This window comes from Gobius niger (genome assembly GCF_951799975.1).
Source record: "Gobius niger genome assembly, chromosome: 6".
NCBI lineage: Eukaryota > Metazoa > Chordata > Actinopteri > Gobiiformes > Gobiidae > Gobius > Gobius niger.
In genome coordinates this window covers 13,141,808-13,159,240 of record NC_136857.1, presented here as the reverse complement: position 1 = coordinate 13,159,240, position 17,433 = coordinate 13,141,808, and the positions used below count along the sequence as shown (strand labels likewise).

At 40.7% G+C, this 17,433-nt stretch overlaps 1 protein-coding gene across 1 annotated transcript in view; it reads left to right on the top strand.

Moving 5' to 3' along the window:
- The window catches only part of LOC306964035 (rho-related GTP-binding protein RhoA-A-like), a 470,655-nt gene extending 453,463 nt beyond the window's left edge, over nt 1-17,192 (top strand). The window contains exons 2-6 of the mRNA XM_079557876.1: nt 5,451-5,496; nt 12,653-12,808; nt 15,667-15,787; nt 16,261-16,391; nt 16,467-17,192. Of these exons, the coding sequence (XP_079414002.1) occupies nt 12,653-12,808; nt 15,667-15,787; nt 16,261-16,391; nt 16,467-16,643 (585 nt within the window). The 5' untranslated portion in view covers nt 5,451-5,496 and the 3' untranslated portion in view covers nt 16,644-17,192. The remainder of the gene's footprint in view (nt 1-5,450; nt 5,497-12,652; nt 12,809-15,666; nt 15,788-16,260; nt 16,392-16,466) is intronic.
- Nucleotides 17,193-17,433: the final 241 nt, after the last annotated feature.

Sequence of the window (17,433 nt, the reverse complement as noted above, 5' to 3'; positions counted from 1 at the left end):
ACCATACAAGTGGACTCAAAACTTGAGCTAAACTAGACCAAAACCAGGACTAAAATAGGACCAAATCACAAATAAAGTAGTTTTACATAAGGGCCAATGGTGGAGGACAACAAGATAAAAAAAAAAAAAAATGACCTGTCATTTTGAGAACCAATGAAATAGTCCATCCACACAACAGGATATTGACAGTACAGGTTATGCAGATGAATTTGTTTGTTTTGACACTGTCCAGAACGTGTTGCGCTTTGTTGTAAAGCTGACTCGTTCAGAAAAGCCACACTCCTCTTCAGTGGTCCGCTCACGCTCCTATAGGCCCAAGGACACGGTGGACCGCTGCTCTCCCTCTCTGATAAATACAGCCACGGCCTGTGTCTTTGTACAGGAAATGAAGAAAAATGTGTCACTGCGACGTTCGCTGCAGCTCTCTTCTCCAAATGTCAGGCCTTTATGCCGAGCCCCCGCTTGTCAAACTCCTCACAAGTGCAGACACAACAGGATGGCACCAGGGCACCTCTGCTCGAGCCTGCAATATATAAAAAGCTATTCTTAGACACAGAGCAGAGCTGGCTACACGCGCCTCTTCAAATGCGTGTGCATAGTGACACTGTCATTAGGATTACAGAAACGCAAAAGCAAACTGAAATGATTTTGTTCATAACACCGACCACACAGGCTTTTGTGCTTTGTGTAAAGTCCAGGAGTGATTTATGAGGGATTGTAATGCATGTTTGAATGTGAATAGCAGAAATCAGTAGGAAGAAAACAAAATATATTGATGTGAAGATTGCGTAATACCAGAAAGTGCATAGATCACACGTTTTTGACATGGATTAGTCAATGAATGTTTTTTCCTCTTTTATGGCTGTGTAGATTTTAGTGACTGTTTCATACAAGAGTGAGTGACTATATATTGTTGTTATGCATCCATGTATTGTCCTCTCAGAGTTTCATATTTCAGCAAGTGTGGAGACGGGGTTCATGTTTTTATAATCTGCCCCAACAATGAGATATAGGGCTATAAGGCAGCCCACTCTCATAATCCTGACCTCTTCCCTGAAAACACAAGAGTCATAAAAGTGTGGGATTACGCTGTTCCACTCGGCTGCAGCTGCTTCAGGGACAGGCATCCGCTCCTGCTCTTCTCTGTAATCCTCTGACACTTCTGTCTGTCTGTCCCTCCAGATCCAAGACATTCTTTTGTGTTCTGCGGGAAATCTCATAAACAGCTTTAGTTCTTATCGCAATGAGATCAGAAAAGGGAAGGCTCAGTCTCAAATGAAAAAGTTGAAGTTAAGCGTTGATGTCTTTGGTAGCTGTTTAAAAATGACAATATTGTCCATCATGAAATGTGTTCATTTATTGTTGTTTTATTTTTGACTTCTCATTCTTGAACTGAAAATACATATGTTGGAGGGTAAAGTTAAAGGAGTCTCTGAAATATTGGTCTCACACTTCGTTCATTCAGACCCTGGAAGCAAAGGTCAGATTATAGCATCTTCAAAAATGCTCATGTTTAGAAAATGTGTTGGATGCATTTTAAAATACAAATACATGTCAAGCTATACACAATTAAAATAAATATTGCAAGTTTTCTCCAATTAGTGAACATTTCTGTAAATTTAAATCTAGAGTCACTATTGCCTTGAGTGGTTTCCAACCTGAGGGTCAGAACCCCCATGTTAAGAGATAAGTTCTGAATGTTGGCAGATCTGGGATGCATATGACATCACCACATTCTAAAGGCCTATACTATTATATAGAGGAAAAATTATTTTGTTTTTGAGGAAATTTTTGGTCTTGTACAGAGAGATCATGGACCCAGTGACTGATATTAATGATATTTTTTTTAATTCATACATTTTCTTTTTTAGCTACAACTTGTGAAAGTGTAATGCTGTTAATAGGAAAAAAAAACTGGCTCCTGCCCCCCGTTGGGTCCAGTGACATCATCATATTGTAGAACCTGCAACCCAGCAAGAGGGAGCACGTTTTCAATGTAATTTGAAAAAAAATGCCTTGTGGGGGGTCACAAGCACTAGCAGTTGAGAACCATCTAAAATCTGGGCGGTTAGCACTTGTGCTTCACAGCAAGAAGGTTCCGGGTTCGATTCCCACCTGGACGGGGCCTTTCTGTGTGGAGTTTGCATGTTCTCTGTCTCCAGCACCTTCTGCCACTCCCTGACTCCCCTTTTTTACACTGCAGGAGTGAAGGCATGTGTGCTGGGGGCCTCCTCAGATGAGTTCACTCTACAATAAAGGAGATTCAACCACTCCAGTGAGCTCAGCGGTGCCAGATCGTAAAACTCTGCATGTCAGTAATACGTTCCGGCTTTGTTGATTACACTTACCATACCAGAATACTTACTCCGAACTATAGCCACCTGGCATCTCACTCAGTCCTGCTCCGTCCCAGTCCGCCCCGCTCCAAATTGGTCCGTCCCGCTCCCTCCTGCTGCCTCCCGTTCTATACCGCTCCATCCAACTCTAAGAAAAACCTGCAAGGAAGAAGATGCCGACAAACTCCTGTTGTTAAATAAACACTTCGCTTTTTTGCACCATTTTCCGTGTCTGCTTCTGGGTTCTTTGGCTGATTCGCAACATTCTCCACATGTCCGCGTATAGGTTTCCTCCAGGTACTCTGGTTTCCCCACCACTACAAACATGTACAAGAGGCCCAGATGAACGAGAGTGTGTTTGTGAGTGCGAGTGTGGGACAATGCTCCAATCTGGCATGGCGTGTTTACATGCATGAGACCCATGTGTGTGTCATTAACATGCACTGTCCCGACCAACTAAACGAAATAAATCTAAACTCTGATGTGACACATGTAGAGGGTTTCTAGATCACAAGCCATGTCCTCGTCTTCAACTATATCTCATGTTTTTGTGTGTGGTTGTTTGTCTAACGCATACATGGCAATAGAAATGTTGCAACATCAACAAATGAAATGTCTTGACTATAAGCACCATAAAAGAGAAGAGATTGACAGTGTTGGGTATGCAAACAGCCTACTCTATAGAAAATCCTCAAGTCAAAATTCACTCATCTATGCATGAACCACTCTGGCTCAGTACATAAGATGGATTAACACAAGCTTTACAAAGTTTTACTGACTTGTCGATCCCTTGTTTCCATGCTAATGCAGCGCTCGCTTACAAGATTTCTAGCGCAAGTATTTTGGACTAGATACAGATTCAACTGAAGTCTAAATTGCCTTAAACTCCATCTCTCTCTTGCACAGAAAACCCATCGAGGGAATGCCGTGTAATGGACTGAAGGTGGCTCAGTGTGAGCGAATGGGACTCTCTCCATTCATTCATTTATCTCTCATGCCTCCCTCGTGCTTCCCCTACCCACCTGGACCTCACGGCTTCAACTTATCACTTTAACCTTGATATTCCCCCATGACAACGTCTATTCTCATGATTAATGGAAATACACAGTGGCCAGCCAGTGACTGGGATTTCTCACTCTTCTGCTCTCGTCCCTTCTCCCAGTGGTGCATTTATGGATACCCGGGGAAGCTGAAGATGAAAGACACTTTTGAGAGGAGGTAGCCGACATACCTTACTGCTAATACTGTTTTGAAGGAGAAACAGTGCCAAGACAGAGTAGGAGGGGAATAGACCAGGTTGGTGGATATAAATGGCATCCCGTGACAAATTATGAATAATTTTCCAAAGATGCAGCCAAGGTTTTGAAATCCAAGACACATCAAAAACAAGAATGCAGAGTGGAGGCAGTGCAGGTTTTCAGTTTCCACACCAGTAAATGTGCATTTTATGACGAAACACTGTACGGGGTTGTGAGTGAGATTGATATTATGGATTCCTCTAGTGGTGTGTGTCTGTTATTGGCCTGAAAGTCGTTCAACACATTTTGTACTTTATATTATAATATATGTACCTATGTGGCACTGGTAATGACTATTTTCAGCGTATCATAAATTACTTTGTGAGTGAACAGACATCCTTTTATTTGACCTTGCAACATATGATTTCTTTTAAGTTACTCTCTGGAATAAAAATAGTTACTGAAATCAATATTTTTTTCATGTTGTCCGTAAACCGCTTTTTGTAGGTTAAGTCCTCTCTCATACAGATGCTTTTTAAATGTCTTGCTGCATCTTGAACTCACTCATCTAGATGTCGCTGTTTCATCAGTTTATTCTTCCACCTTTTAGCGGATGAGCAGAGGGCAGCGATTTTTTTTTTCCTAGGATGGGAAAGGCAACAATTGAGAACAACCATAGTTTAAACTGATCCAAACTACTAATTTCTTTGTGTCGTTTTATTACAGTACTTTTTACTTCTATCCAGGTAATATTCAGAGGGTGTTAGAGTACAGCTAAAATATTAACTTTACTTTAAAATAGGTTTTACTCAAGTACAAGTAAAAAGTAGTGAATCAAACAATTACTCATGTTACTTGAGTACTGTGAGTAACTGAGTGAAACATAAAATCGTGTGGTAATCGTGATATTTATAAAGAACATTCCAAGAAAATGGCAGAAAATAAAGAAAAACGAAATAATTCTAAAGATTTTATCGACCAAAATGAAACATTTGCCACTTAGATAATTACTCACAGTGGAAACGGTGGAGTACATACTTCATTATATAAGTAAAAAGTATTGTGTGATAAAACTACTTTAAGAAGTACAATTTCTTCAAAAAGTTATTCAAGTAGGCTACATGTACTCGGGTTATATTAAAGGAGCTATACCTGATTGTACAAAGAAACAGGATCACTCAAATTTCAAATTGCTATTGCTTCTGGTCCAAACTCATCTCGAACTCATCTCAAACGCTCACTGAAAACTGTCACTGCACTGTAAAGTAGCCTATGCCTATAGCCTGACATTTTATGACTGTTTAAAAGGCTTGAAAACCAGTATTTTTTTTATTTTATTTTTTTGACAAATGTCTGCTTTTACCATACACTAAAGGACAAATTAAATTATTAACTAATTTTATTCCAATAACAGATAATTTAAAAAAATCAAAGAATGCTCCTTTAAGTATCCTATCTGTACTTTGAAGTAAAAAAAAAAAAAAAAAAAACATCCAGTAGATCTAAAGTGGTAAAAGCGACTGGATAATTTATTTATTATAATTTATTGTTCAGAATTATTCATACATATATATTTCTATGGCATTTATTTGGGCAGGATTTTCAAATTATTAGGCAACGTGTTCTGTAGCCTAATCATTTTTCGAAGTACTTTTTTTTTCTTAATTTATTATACAACAATTAGTTATAAAACACACATATTGAAATGGCTGTAGTGAACCAGGAACAACTTTTTATTCCTTGTTTATAGATCCATGGTTTAGACTGCTGTAGACTAGTAGACGGTGAAGTAGCAAAGAGGGCGGGTCCTACATGTCGACGGTCCTGCACGAGCTCATTTGCGTCTCTCGCGCAGTGAACCAAACACAGCGAACAGGGGCAGGCGAAGCTTCTGCGACTTTTGAAAGCATACTTTGCACACGGTAAGACCATACCCTTTATTTCTATGGGTAAAACCACCATATTGTTTAAGGATAACGTTTGATTGGACTGTTTTACGTGCTAAGAAACTTCACGGACATTAATTTGCGTAAAGTATAATATAAGGTCATAGCGAGTTAAAACTTGTCACTTGTGTACAGCGAAAGTATTTGTCGATTGTGAAAATACGGACACATCTTCAGTCTGCTCTTGTGTTTTGAGTAGAAATACACTTTTGACAAGGGATAGAGCTTCCGTAAACATTCAGCCCACACATTTTTTCGCTTAAAAAAATAAATAAATAAAAATCTATAAACCTGTCAGTCCAGTGAATGGGAATAGGAATCCGGTTTTATTGTTCTGTCTCTAGCAACGCCTAAATTTTAGTCATCATCACCCATGTGAAATTATTTATTTAATGACTAAGTCTATGTTTTCAAAGTCCCAAGAAGGTAAGAAGGCTGTCCCTCCCTCTGATCCAGGCTCTTTCACTTTGACGCAGCTCCTGCTCTTTTGGGAATGTTGTTTGTCACAAATGTTTGTGCTCGCCCTGGTATGCTCCAACAACAACAGTATCTCCAGTATCTCCTGCTGCAGACACTCTATAGTGGAACATTCTTTACAGTTAAAAACATTCCTTCTATCCATGCCTCAATCTTGTGCCATAGTTCGTGTGAAATGTGTTTGTCTTTTCATCCTGGCAGTTAAAGGGGAAATGTTTCCTATTAGTGTGTGTGGAGGTGGCCTATAATATTAGTCTACACACATGAATGAAAGGGGCACATTTCAATAATATGAAATGAACAATGGCTCATAGAGCCAGGGTTGTTTGAATCCCGGCTCCCTCAGGTGCACTGTGTCATTGTATCCTTGGGCACAACACTTCACCCGCCTTGCCTCCATTGTCTGCGTACATTGGTGCATGAATGGGTGAGTGGTTCCTTGATGTAAAGCACTTTGAGTGGCCATAGGTGGAAAATGGAAATGCCCGTAATTGTGTGATCATTTGTGATTTGCAGAGAGCTTGACTGGCCATACCAGTAACATTGTTGTTTAGTTTCCTGTAAAACAGTATGACATTATTGGCTTGGTATTTGAGTCATTGTTGCTGCTACTGAACAGCAGACTTGACTTTTGATCTCGCTATTAATTACTCATGACCTCAAACATATATTCCAGGAAAGGAGCATTAACAAAATAGTTGTTTAACTATGACCAAGTCTTTTTTTACGCTGGGGAATTCTTGACTGAACCTATATTTATGAGATTGGACTGTCATGTTTAGCTATCTGTGGGTTTGAAAGACCCAATGTACATATTTGGTCTGTTATGGACACACCGATTAAGTAAAACGGCACTTTTGTTTCATTACTAAGTTTAAGCCCTCATTCTCTGTTGTATTATAATATTGAGTAACCAAATCTTCTCATATCCTTGAGATTACCAGACTCCCCTGAGAGCTCCAGCGGTCCCTTATAAAACAAATGTTTTTCTTGGCAGGGTGTATCTTATGAGCTTTCTACTTTCTGTTTACATGAACATGGGAGTTTCACGGATGGACAGCACGGTAGATATGGAAGATGTCTGTGTGCAGATATATTGCTTTCCCTTCTCATCTGGCACTCTATAGCACACACATTGGTCTTTTTTTAGATTTCTCAATCACTTCTTGGAAAAGTTAGTCCATGTTTTCCTCACTGCGTCCACAGGGGAGAATGACTCTGAGGGAGCCCTTCCTGTTTTTACAGGAAATCCCTAAAAGGATATTTGGTGAAGTACTGAAGTTAGACATGTTTTCTGGATTACAGGGAGAAGCAGCACTTTTCTTTTATCTTGTCACACGATTGGATTTTATGTAGCCGCATGTACTACAGCTAAGTGTGTGGTGGCCTTGCTTTGTTTTTTGGAAGGAGGACAGTGGAGGTGAGCATGCGCAACTTTCAAATAGTGCCATTACAACCACTGGCAGTGTTTGTTGTGGATGTTCTGGATCAACTCGTCACCATTAATGATGATAATTCTAGTAATGGCTTACAGCTGTATTGTGCTTGACCAGCTTAACCTGTTACTCGCCTCCACCCTGATCGAGGGTTAGGTTTATGGTACGATTAGGGACGGCAAATGTGATGTAAGTGTGTTCCACTCACACACACCTTACACATAATAAAAAAAATAGCAGATAACCGGTTGACACGCTTCTCTCGGTGCTACACGTCATGTAGTCGTTCATTCACTCCACACTCGGTGATGGTTAGCTTTTATTGTGGCCACAGCTGGTGTGAGGTAAACTGACGTAAGCGAGGCTGCTCTCCGGAACCTGTGCCCAATCATTAAAAAAATTCCAAACACGGAAAATAAAACATTAGTCCACCCAGGCATAGAGGACCCCACCAGTCGAGCATTGGACCATTCTTATTTGCAACAAAATTATTGAATAAAGCTCCAGAACTGTGAGTCTGTCCTACTTCGGACTGTTTAAAAACAAATAATGGGACTCTGAGCAGAGGTTGAGTTTTGATACTATGCTTTGAGCAGTCAGTGCCTTGGGACACAATGTTCTTACTTTAAAGCTGTAAAAACATATTTATATATCTGCTTCATCGCCCCCTCCAACCACAACCATTCATTTTCTCATACGCTACATTCACACAAGCAAGGTGGGTGAAACATCTTGTCCAAGTCTTTATGGTCAGAATTCTGTTCCTGCAATCAAATTTAAGCTTAGGTTCTGGTGGCCATTTTCTACTCACATTTAACCAAGCCAGAAATATTGATTGGGAGAAAAATGCAATAAAGACTCTTGCTTATATTGGACAGGATATGATAAATGATACGAGTACGTTCCTTCCTCTTGTATTGGCCCTTCTTTCAATCATTATTTGACACATGTTTGTCATTCTTGCCTCCACCTGTTTGTCTTACCAAGCCCTACATTGCCATATTTTTTTTTCCTTTCCTGTTATTAAAAAAAATCACTCAACCGCAGTCCCTGAGACTGCTGTTAGAATGGTTGGAATGGGTTAGCTACTTGCATCATATTTTCTCACGGGCCTTTGTTAAAGTCCTGAGTAAAATCCTGATTAGCTTTCTCAAGGTGCCTCGTGACTAATTTGTCTGTGCATCTGGTGAACTGTGACGTAATATGAAATCTTGCTCCAACGGTTTGGCTTCAGTGTTGAGGATTTGCCTAATGCCTACCAAGTCCTCTATCAGGCCGGCCCCCCCTGATACTGCAGCGGTGGTTCCGGGAGGATAAGCGCAGGATTTAAAAAAGTGATATTTTCTCTCCTTGTCCTGTACTCCCTGTAAGCTGTGCACTGACACATTGGACCAGGGAGTCTCTATGGCTCTGTCCTATTTCAGGATCCTGTTTGGTTCCTGCCGCTTTGGCCTGCATCCGTTGCTCTCAATTCAAGTTGGATGGACTCAACCTTGAAAAGTGCAGTTTGACTTAATCTGTCCGCCAAAAGTAGTTTCCTAGTTTAAGGAAAGTTGTCATTTTTTCCACGATCTTTTACATTTTTGTTCTTTTCTCAGGCTTATTTTAATGTTTTTGAGCTTTTGCAAACACATTCCGATGTGGTTTTATAGCGCTAATGGTAACTGAACTGAACTTTTAAGAAAGTCTCATATTAATAATTGCAAAATCTCTTTTGAAATAATGCTTATAGTAGGCTGGATTGAAAAATAAGATAAGATGGAACTTTATTGATCTCACAGATGGAGAAATTGCATTCGATGTGAGAGCATCCGGCAGCAGCACCCATTCAGTGCGCACCACTCTTTTTTTTTCTTTGGTGAAAGATCGTTATGTCGCGGCCGCCATCTTCACTGTTTTGGTCACAGGAGGAGCACTGGTTGATGGGAAATCCGTAGACGATGACCACGGCGGTGGAGCTCTTGCGCTTGGCCACACAGGTGTAGTTGGCCGTGTCGGACAGGCGCGCCTGCTTGATGATCAGGTTGTGTCCACGGTGATGTAGAAGTTCCTGTCCTCGGCCGGGTCGATGATCTCGTTGTCCTTCAGCCACTCCACCCGCATGACCTTGGAGGATGGAGAAACTGTAGCTGCCCTCTGTCTCCTCTGATCATCTGAAACGGTGCACCGCCTCCTGGGCTTGTCCCCGTCTCAGAGCGTGGTGTCCTGCACTGGTCAGCTCCACCTCGTCCTTCCTCTTCCTCCTGCACAGCTCCCTCCACAGTCTATCACCATCTCCTCGTTGGTCCCTTTTGTTGTTTCCTGTAGCTCCTCTTGTGACGCCTCCTCCGTGCTGCAGGTGTGGGGGCTCTTGGTCCCTCTTCACTGTTCAGTGTCTCAGAAGATGTTTGTAGATCTCAAATGGGTTTAGCTGATAAGCTAGCAGTTTGTTTACCTTCAAAAAGCTGCTTTCTTCAGGACCACTTTGGACTCACAAAGTAAACAAATCCACCAAACCTCCACAAAAACACGGTAAAGACGTACAAAAGTATCCAGAAAAACGACGTGGTTCGCTGAAAAAGGCAAACAATTCACTGAAAATCACTGAAAAAGGCAAACAATTCAGCTGCACCAGGAGAGAGGGAGGTCACTTCCTGTTTTTGTAAAAATGGCAGCAATTACACTAATTGAAAATAATGAATTAAAGGAACAGGCCACCGTTCTTCCATACTGAGATATGTCCTTACCTGAGTTTAGATGAGTTGATACATACCTGTCTGGTCTTTGTGCGTGCCCGTGGAAGAGCTTGGTCGCTTCCAACTTCACCCCTGTTTGGAGCCATAGGAATTTGCTGGGAGAGGCCAAATGCTAACAACATCTTTGGTCGTTTTGCTTGACTGAGCACACGCACACAGACCAGACAGGTACATCATCAAGCTCAGGTAAGAACACATCTCAGTATGTAAAAACAGTGGCCTGTTCTTTTAAATGTTTATATGTTCAACTGGCAGTTAATTTATTAATTTATTCATTGACGAGTCAATAAATTGCAGTGTGACTGATTGACTGACAAGGAGTTTGCAACAGTCAGGCACCATAATGATTTGGAATTATTGCAATTTTGACCCTCAAGCTTTTCAAAACGGCTCAGAGCACAATCAATTTTGCAGTTATGTTATTGTTTAGCTTGTACAAATATGTACAGACAACATATTATTCCTTATGCATGGAGTCTTGTATAAAGCCTGCTGGGGTCGGTAGCCTACTCCGGTACATTTACTAAAGCACTGTATTTTCTGGACTATAAGTCGCACCAGCCTTGGCAACTACTAGGGCATGGAGGCAGAACTGCACCGTTGACAAACCTCTCCTGGCAGCACTTTGTTCAAGCACCCACTTGCGAACTCTTTCTTCTAGCTGTGGCCATCTAGCTCTTAGCCCACAATATTTTTTTTTTTGCTTTTCGACATTCCCTCACAGTTTTTTCTTCGACAGTTTTTCGCTCACTCCACACTATTTTATTTTCAGTGTTACAGTATGTACGTGTAAGTTCGAAGTTTTGATACCTTTGATACCTTTGATACCCCCAGCCAAACTATGAAAAAGTGAAAAAGTCTGGAAAATGTATTGTCTCTCTCCTCTGAGTTTTTGACTGTAATCTTCGGCATTACCTAGTTATTTTCACTGCTTATTTTTGGGGAAATATCCGTTGTATTTTTTACACTATTGTATTTTCTCTGTTCAAACTTGCTTGCTGCTGTGGTCTTTTTACTTTGTGGAGGACACTGGGTTTTGACTGATGCAGAAGAGTAGCTCTCGGCATCGTGCTGGGCTGAGGTGCAGATATTTGGGGAGACTATGTTGAAAGTGGGTGAGAGATTCCGCAGAGCCTGTGTCGTCCTCTGTTTTACTGCGCTGCGTTTGAGCAGCCACTGACCCGACATTAATCATCATATGGAATGTCTCTGGGGCCAATCTCAGCCCCCACAAACCACTTAAACTCAATCACTGGAGTCTAATGACTGAGTTACACATGTGATTTTGTTTCTGTTCAGCAGTATCCTACTGAGGAAAACAAGAAATAAATGCTTTCCACACATTTGTTTTACTCCAAACCAGGTTCGGTTACTGCGAACAAGGGATGTAGACCTGTAGAACTTTTTATGTGGAAAACCTTTTGATATTTGTGCATATTTGACCTTGTAGTGACCCAGTGGCGCTATCAGTGGTCAGCATGGCGCCTTTACTTTACTGCATCACGGTGGCCATGCTGACCAGTCATACAGCTGGGTCACTACAAGGCAAATACGCACAAATATCAACTTTTTTTTCCCCGCAGATACAGTTGCATGTTGCCACTTTAACCAAAATTCTGCTATCCAGTAATTTCACAGCTCTATTTTCTAAAATATTTTTCAAAACGGTGTCCTCCACAGTTAGCATTATAATAAAACTGCCCTGAAGAAGTATGCTCACTCTGTTTGTGAAAGAACCTCAGAAGTTCATGTGAACAAAGTGACCTGCACACATCAGACTTATTGGGCCTATAGTTTCCCGGCCATTTGTGTGATGTGTTTAATATTTCTGAGCATGACTTACATGCTGCTAAAATCTAGGACATAGTTAATTATTGATTGGTGAATTCCCAAGACGGTCAAACAAAAAAGCTGCAGGGTGTCATTACATTTTGATTGCAACACAGGAAACATTTTGTGAATCATGTATTGATCTATGCTTTCAGATTTTTTATTCTAAAAGTTACTTTAAACTAATTTATATATCATTATTGTGCAATGTATCAGTTGAAAAGCAACTAATTTTGAACATAAGGCTTTTGAGCTGGATTGAATTTCCAGTATTTTTATTAAACGGTTGTCTCAAACCCATTCTTGTCTTACCTGTAAAAGCTGTAATGTTTTTGTTCTTGTAAATTGATGCCGGAGACACATGAAGCAAATGCTGCAATGAGATTGGATCATATACCAAGCAACGTTTTAAAAGCACAACATGAAGACCTAACGTTGTGTGTGTGCCTTTACTAGAGCTGTGAAAGAAATTAAATCTGTGATTCATCTTGTAAAGTCACTGCTTATTTAAAGCACTGAACATTTACATTACAGAGACGTGTAAAGTACAATGGAAATGTACATTGATTATCCTCAAAAAAATGCCGGGCCGGCATTCAATAACTGTCCAGCTGTGTCGATTCAATAGTTTGTTGCTCTTTGTGTTCCGTGTAGATGGCTGCTATCAGGAAGAAGCTGGTGATTGTTGGAGATGGAGCGTGTGGAAAGACCTGTCTGCTCATCGTCTTCAGTAAAGACCAGTTCCCTGAAGTCTACGTCCCGACTGTGTTTGAGAACTACATAGCCGACATTGAAGTTGACGGCAAACAGGTAACCACTCTGACTTAGTCACTTCACTGACTTCACTGGTTAAACTTTGGGTCAGACACTTTGGGATTCGAGTGTTGTAAACTGTGACGTCTTCATGGCCACAACAACAATAAGGAATCAATCCATGCAAAAGATTCCAACTTCCTGTGCAGAGTGGGAATCCCCCTCTTTGAGCTTCATGAACAATGTTCTGTTTCCTGTTCCTGTTTCCTCTCGTAAAACTGTGTGAGCCACTGATTTGTGCCTCTTGAATTTACATGCATGTAAAGATGTCACAATTCTACATTTTTGAGTCACGGTTATTGTGAGGAAAAATATTGCAATTTTACGATTATCCACGATTAGCAAAATTAAGGAAGAAAATCTTGAATTTCTCAAAACCTTTACAGTCCTGTCTAAATCTTCACAAAGGAGAAGCAAGACATTTAACGTACATTTTCATAATTATTTAAGGGTTGTCTTAGTCGAAAATCTATTGAACATTCAACTTATGTTATTTGTTATCTTTTTGCTTTTGCCAATATATTAAAAAAAAGTAAAATAAATAATATAAATAGACATTAGAATATTATTGTTATTATGTATATCTAAAGGAAGCAAATTTATGTAGATGTTTTTGAAATATCAATTTCTTTCCATGCGCTCACACAGTTTATTATTTATGTATATATATATATATATATATATATATATAATTTGGTTGGGACAGTGCATGTTAATGAACACACATGGGTCTCAGGGATGTAAATAAGCCACACCGGATTGTAGCCTTGGGCTAATTTCCATCCGTCGGCATGTCCATTTTTACATGACATAAACGCGGCTGCAAATGATTCTTCGGGGACTTCCTTTGGCACAAGTAAGTCGTGAGACGATTTAGCGCTCGTGCCTCACAGCTAGAAGGTTCCGGGTTGGATTCTCATTTGGACAGGGCCTTTCTGTGTGGAGTTTGCATGTTCTCCCCGTGTCTGCGCAGGTTAGTGGTAAAAACATGTGCAATAGGTGAATCCTCCAGCCGGATGTTTCTGACCACGAGCCTGGCTCCACATCATAGAGATGGGTCCCCGAGCGCCAACCCACGCTGGCGGTTCACTGCTCCTACAGGTCGCCCAGCGACATTGAGGATGGGTCAAATGCAGAGAGCTAATTTCTCTAGAGATTATTAAAGTATGAATTAATTAATTAATCTTCCTACATCCCTACATGCATGGCATACACATGTATGTTTTATGCCATGGTATTTGAATCGCACAGTATTACTAATAGCCTAATATATTGTATGATCACGTGCCCGCGTTTTATTCCCCATTAAAAGGTGGAGTTAAGCTGGGATTTGTCTTGAATGACTAACAGTGCTTAAAGGACCTATGCCTGACAATTTGTTTTATATTATTATGATTATTATGATTATTATGATTATTATTGCCCCATGACAGTATGTAATCATGGCTGAAAAAATCAGCCTGATGAAGTTTGCATTATGTTATGATTTGTTGATGTTGTGTATGGTCAACCCAAAGAGTCAATATGTGACTCCAAAGGACAGCTGTGGCAGTAAACATACAATTTCGTCAAAATTAGGTGTAGTGCCTTTAATAAATCTTTATTTTATAATATCCGAATTAATTTAGGCATAAAGGCTTTTTGGTTGCTTGATTGGTAAATGGATAATCTTACGCATCTTCTCAAGTACAAGCGTTTTTATCTAAGATGCTTTTTATTTACAATATCCTGAATGCCCTTTTTTTTTTTAACTGTCTAAAACTTGCTCAAACAAACCATAGTATGCAGAGCTGTGACTCTATAACTTACTGTCCCATTTCTCCAAACTTAGATTTTGCAAAGGTAAGTATTATGGCAGCAGTTAGACTTTGCAGGGCGTCTCTCAATAAGATGTCAAATTAACTGCTGCTAACGCACCTATAGTAGCTCTCTGGAGGACTATTACTGCTACCTTTACGACATTTCTCGTCTGTAATGCCTGTAGTTTCCAGTAATTAATGGACTTAAATCAGCAGTAGAATGGAAAATGGAGCGGAGTTGAGCTGAGCCTTGCAATGGTTTGATGAGTAACGGTCAGAGATATTGTACTCCGGTAAATGCTGTTGGTTTTATCTGGGGCAGGTCATCCTTGCTGGGACAGTACAGTTTGATTAACAGGCTGAGTAGAGCTGGTGGGAGTATCTCTGCCCCTGGGGACAGTGATTTATTGGCCGGCTACAACAGACTCTATTTTTAACGCAAATATCCAAATCTGAACTGGAACTTTGGATAATATGTTTAAATTAGATTAAACAATTTTGAAATGTGTGTTCCTTTGTACATAATGCTGTAACATAATACTGTTAAGCTAGATTTAGTTAGATTGTTAGCCGATTGAATGCTTGTAGACAAAGGAGATGGTGATCGACTACCGCATAAACCAGATAATATCCAGGGGAGGACATCGAGGTACTTTCAAGTACCTAGTGTTCAACTCAACAGTAAACTGACCTGGTCTCACAGTGGGACGAGAACCGACTGATCAAGCTGGTCAGGAGGGACAGCTCCGTCCTGGGCTGCCCCCTGGACTCTGTGGAAGGAGGTGAGGGACAGGAGACATGGATAACACCTCCCACCCACTGCACGGGACTGTAGAGGAGCTGGGCAGCTCTTTCAGTGGCCGACTGAGGCACCCTCAGTACAAGAGGGAGCGCTGCTGCAGGTCATCCCCTCTGCTGTCAGACTGTATAACACTACTGTAAAGCAATATGTGTGCAATAACTACTATGCAAAACCACGTCATTTTGCGATATCATCCTGGTCCTTGACGTTTTGACATGTGTTGTTGATGTGATGTACTGTTTCCTGTGTGTCAGGTGGAGTTGGCGCTGTGGGACACTGCAGGTCAGGAAGACTACGACAGGCTGAGGCCTCTGTCCTACCCCGACACAGATGTCATCCTCATGTGCTTCTCCATCGACAGCCCCGACAGTTTAGGTATATATTTGTCCTTTTACTAAGACAAATTAAGACATTTAAGATTTGTGCGTGTGTGCGTGCGTGCGTGCCTGTGTGTGTGTGTGTGTGTGTGTGTGTGTGTGTGTGCGCGCGTACGTGTGCGTGTGTACAATCTCACAAGGCACTGCCCTTGATATACAGTATAATCTTCATTATCAACCTCAACTGGAGATGAAGAGAGTTCAGTTATTCAGGAGGAGCTCATAGAACAGCTGTCCACACAGCTTTAAAGGAGCATTATTTATTTATTTTTATTTTTTTACCTTTTTGTGACCCAATGGCTATATGAGTAGTTGGCATGCTTACTTTCACAGTGGCCTCCACAATACTCTTGGATCAATTGCTGTTTATATTTTTGGTGAGAGGGTCCATCAGCACTGAAAACCTACCAGAAACGATAAAGACATGTGCTGTTATTTGTATTTTATTATCTGTATTATGTATTTTTCCAGAAAACATTCCTGAAAAATGGACACCTGAAGTGAAACACTTTTGTCCTAATGTACCCATTATCCTTGTTGGAAACAAAAAGGATTTGAGGAATGATGAGCATACTCGCCGCGAGCTGCAGAAGATGAAGCAGGTTTGTGTTCAGCATGCGGTTGTCTGGTAATGTTTCTACATTGGAATAAGGCTAAAGCAGTTGTGCCTTTTGTAGGAGCCAGTCAAGCCAGAGGAGGGCCGGGAGATGGCGGGAGGCCGCATTAATGCATTTGGTTACCTCGAATGCTCAGCCAAGACCAAGGAAGGTGTGCGAGAAGTGTTTGAGATGGCCACAAGGGCGGCGCTGCAGGTCCGCAAGCGCAAGCCAAATAACATTTGTGAGCTACTGTGAAGGAGGACATCTTATTTATAGGCAATAGTTTGGAAAAATCGGTCTTTTTGAACTTGCCTAACTTGCAGATGTCTCATTTGAGGATATGACGGACTGTTTCACCATAGATGTCTCTGCTTCTTCCACTGTTGGGTTTTCTATTGTCATTCCTATGAATATTTGAGTATTTGTATTTATATGCGCAGTGCAAATGCTCAATGAGCCAACAGACTGTCGCATCTTTTCAGATCCATCACTAGCTGAAGCTCATGGCCTTGTACATAAGTAATCACTTTGACAAACCTTATTTCACAAAGTGCTGATAATGCAGAACTTTATTTTCCTGGACTTTGCTTTCACATAAAGGGTCAAGGGTTTCCTCACACACATTAAACCACAAACCCTTCCAAAGCAGTCACTGAGGTCTACTACTGCTACTACTACTGCTACTGCAATGGTCTCTGCCATTTTGAACTTTCTTTAGTGTGTGTGCATGAATGTAATGCTTGAAACAAATGGCACAGGAGTTGAATGTCAAAGAGATTGAGACATGTAATAAAGTATTTTTGAAATGCTTATTCCGTTTCTTCTTTGGAAAAAAAAGAAAAGATGTATTAAAAGAAATGAAAATGGTGGTTACATTAAAGCAGCAACAACAACTCGGGAGCAAGTGTCTCCATCTAGTGGCACATTTGGTTGAACAGGGACCAAACACATTTCCAATACTGAAATTCTGTTGTCCATTCAAAAACAAAGAAGTAAAAGTAAACGACTTGAGGTAAAAAGAATAAAAACAAACATTGGGTCCAAA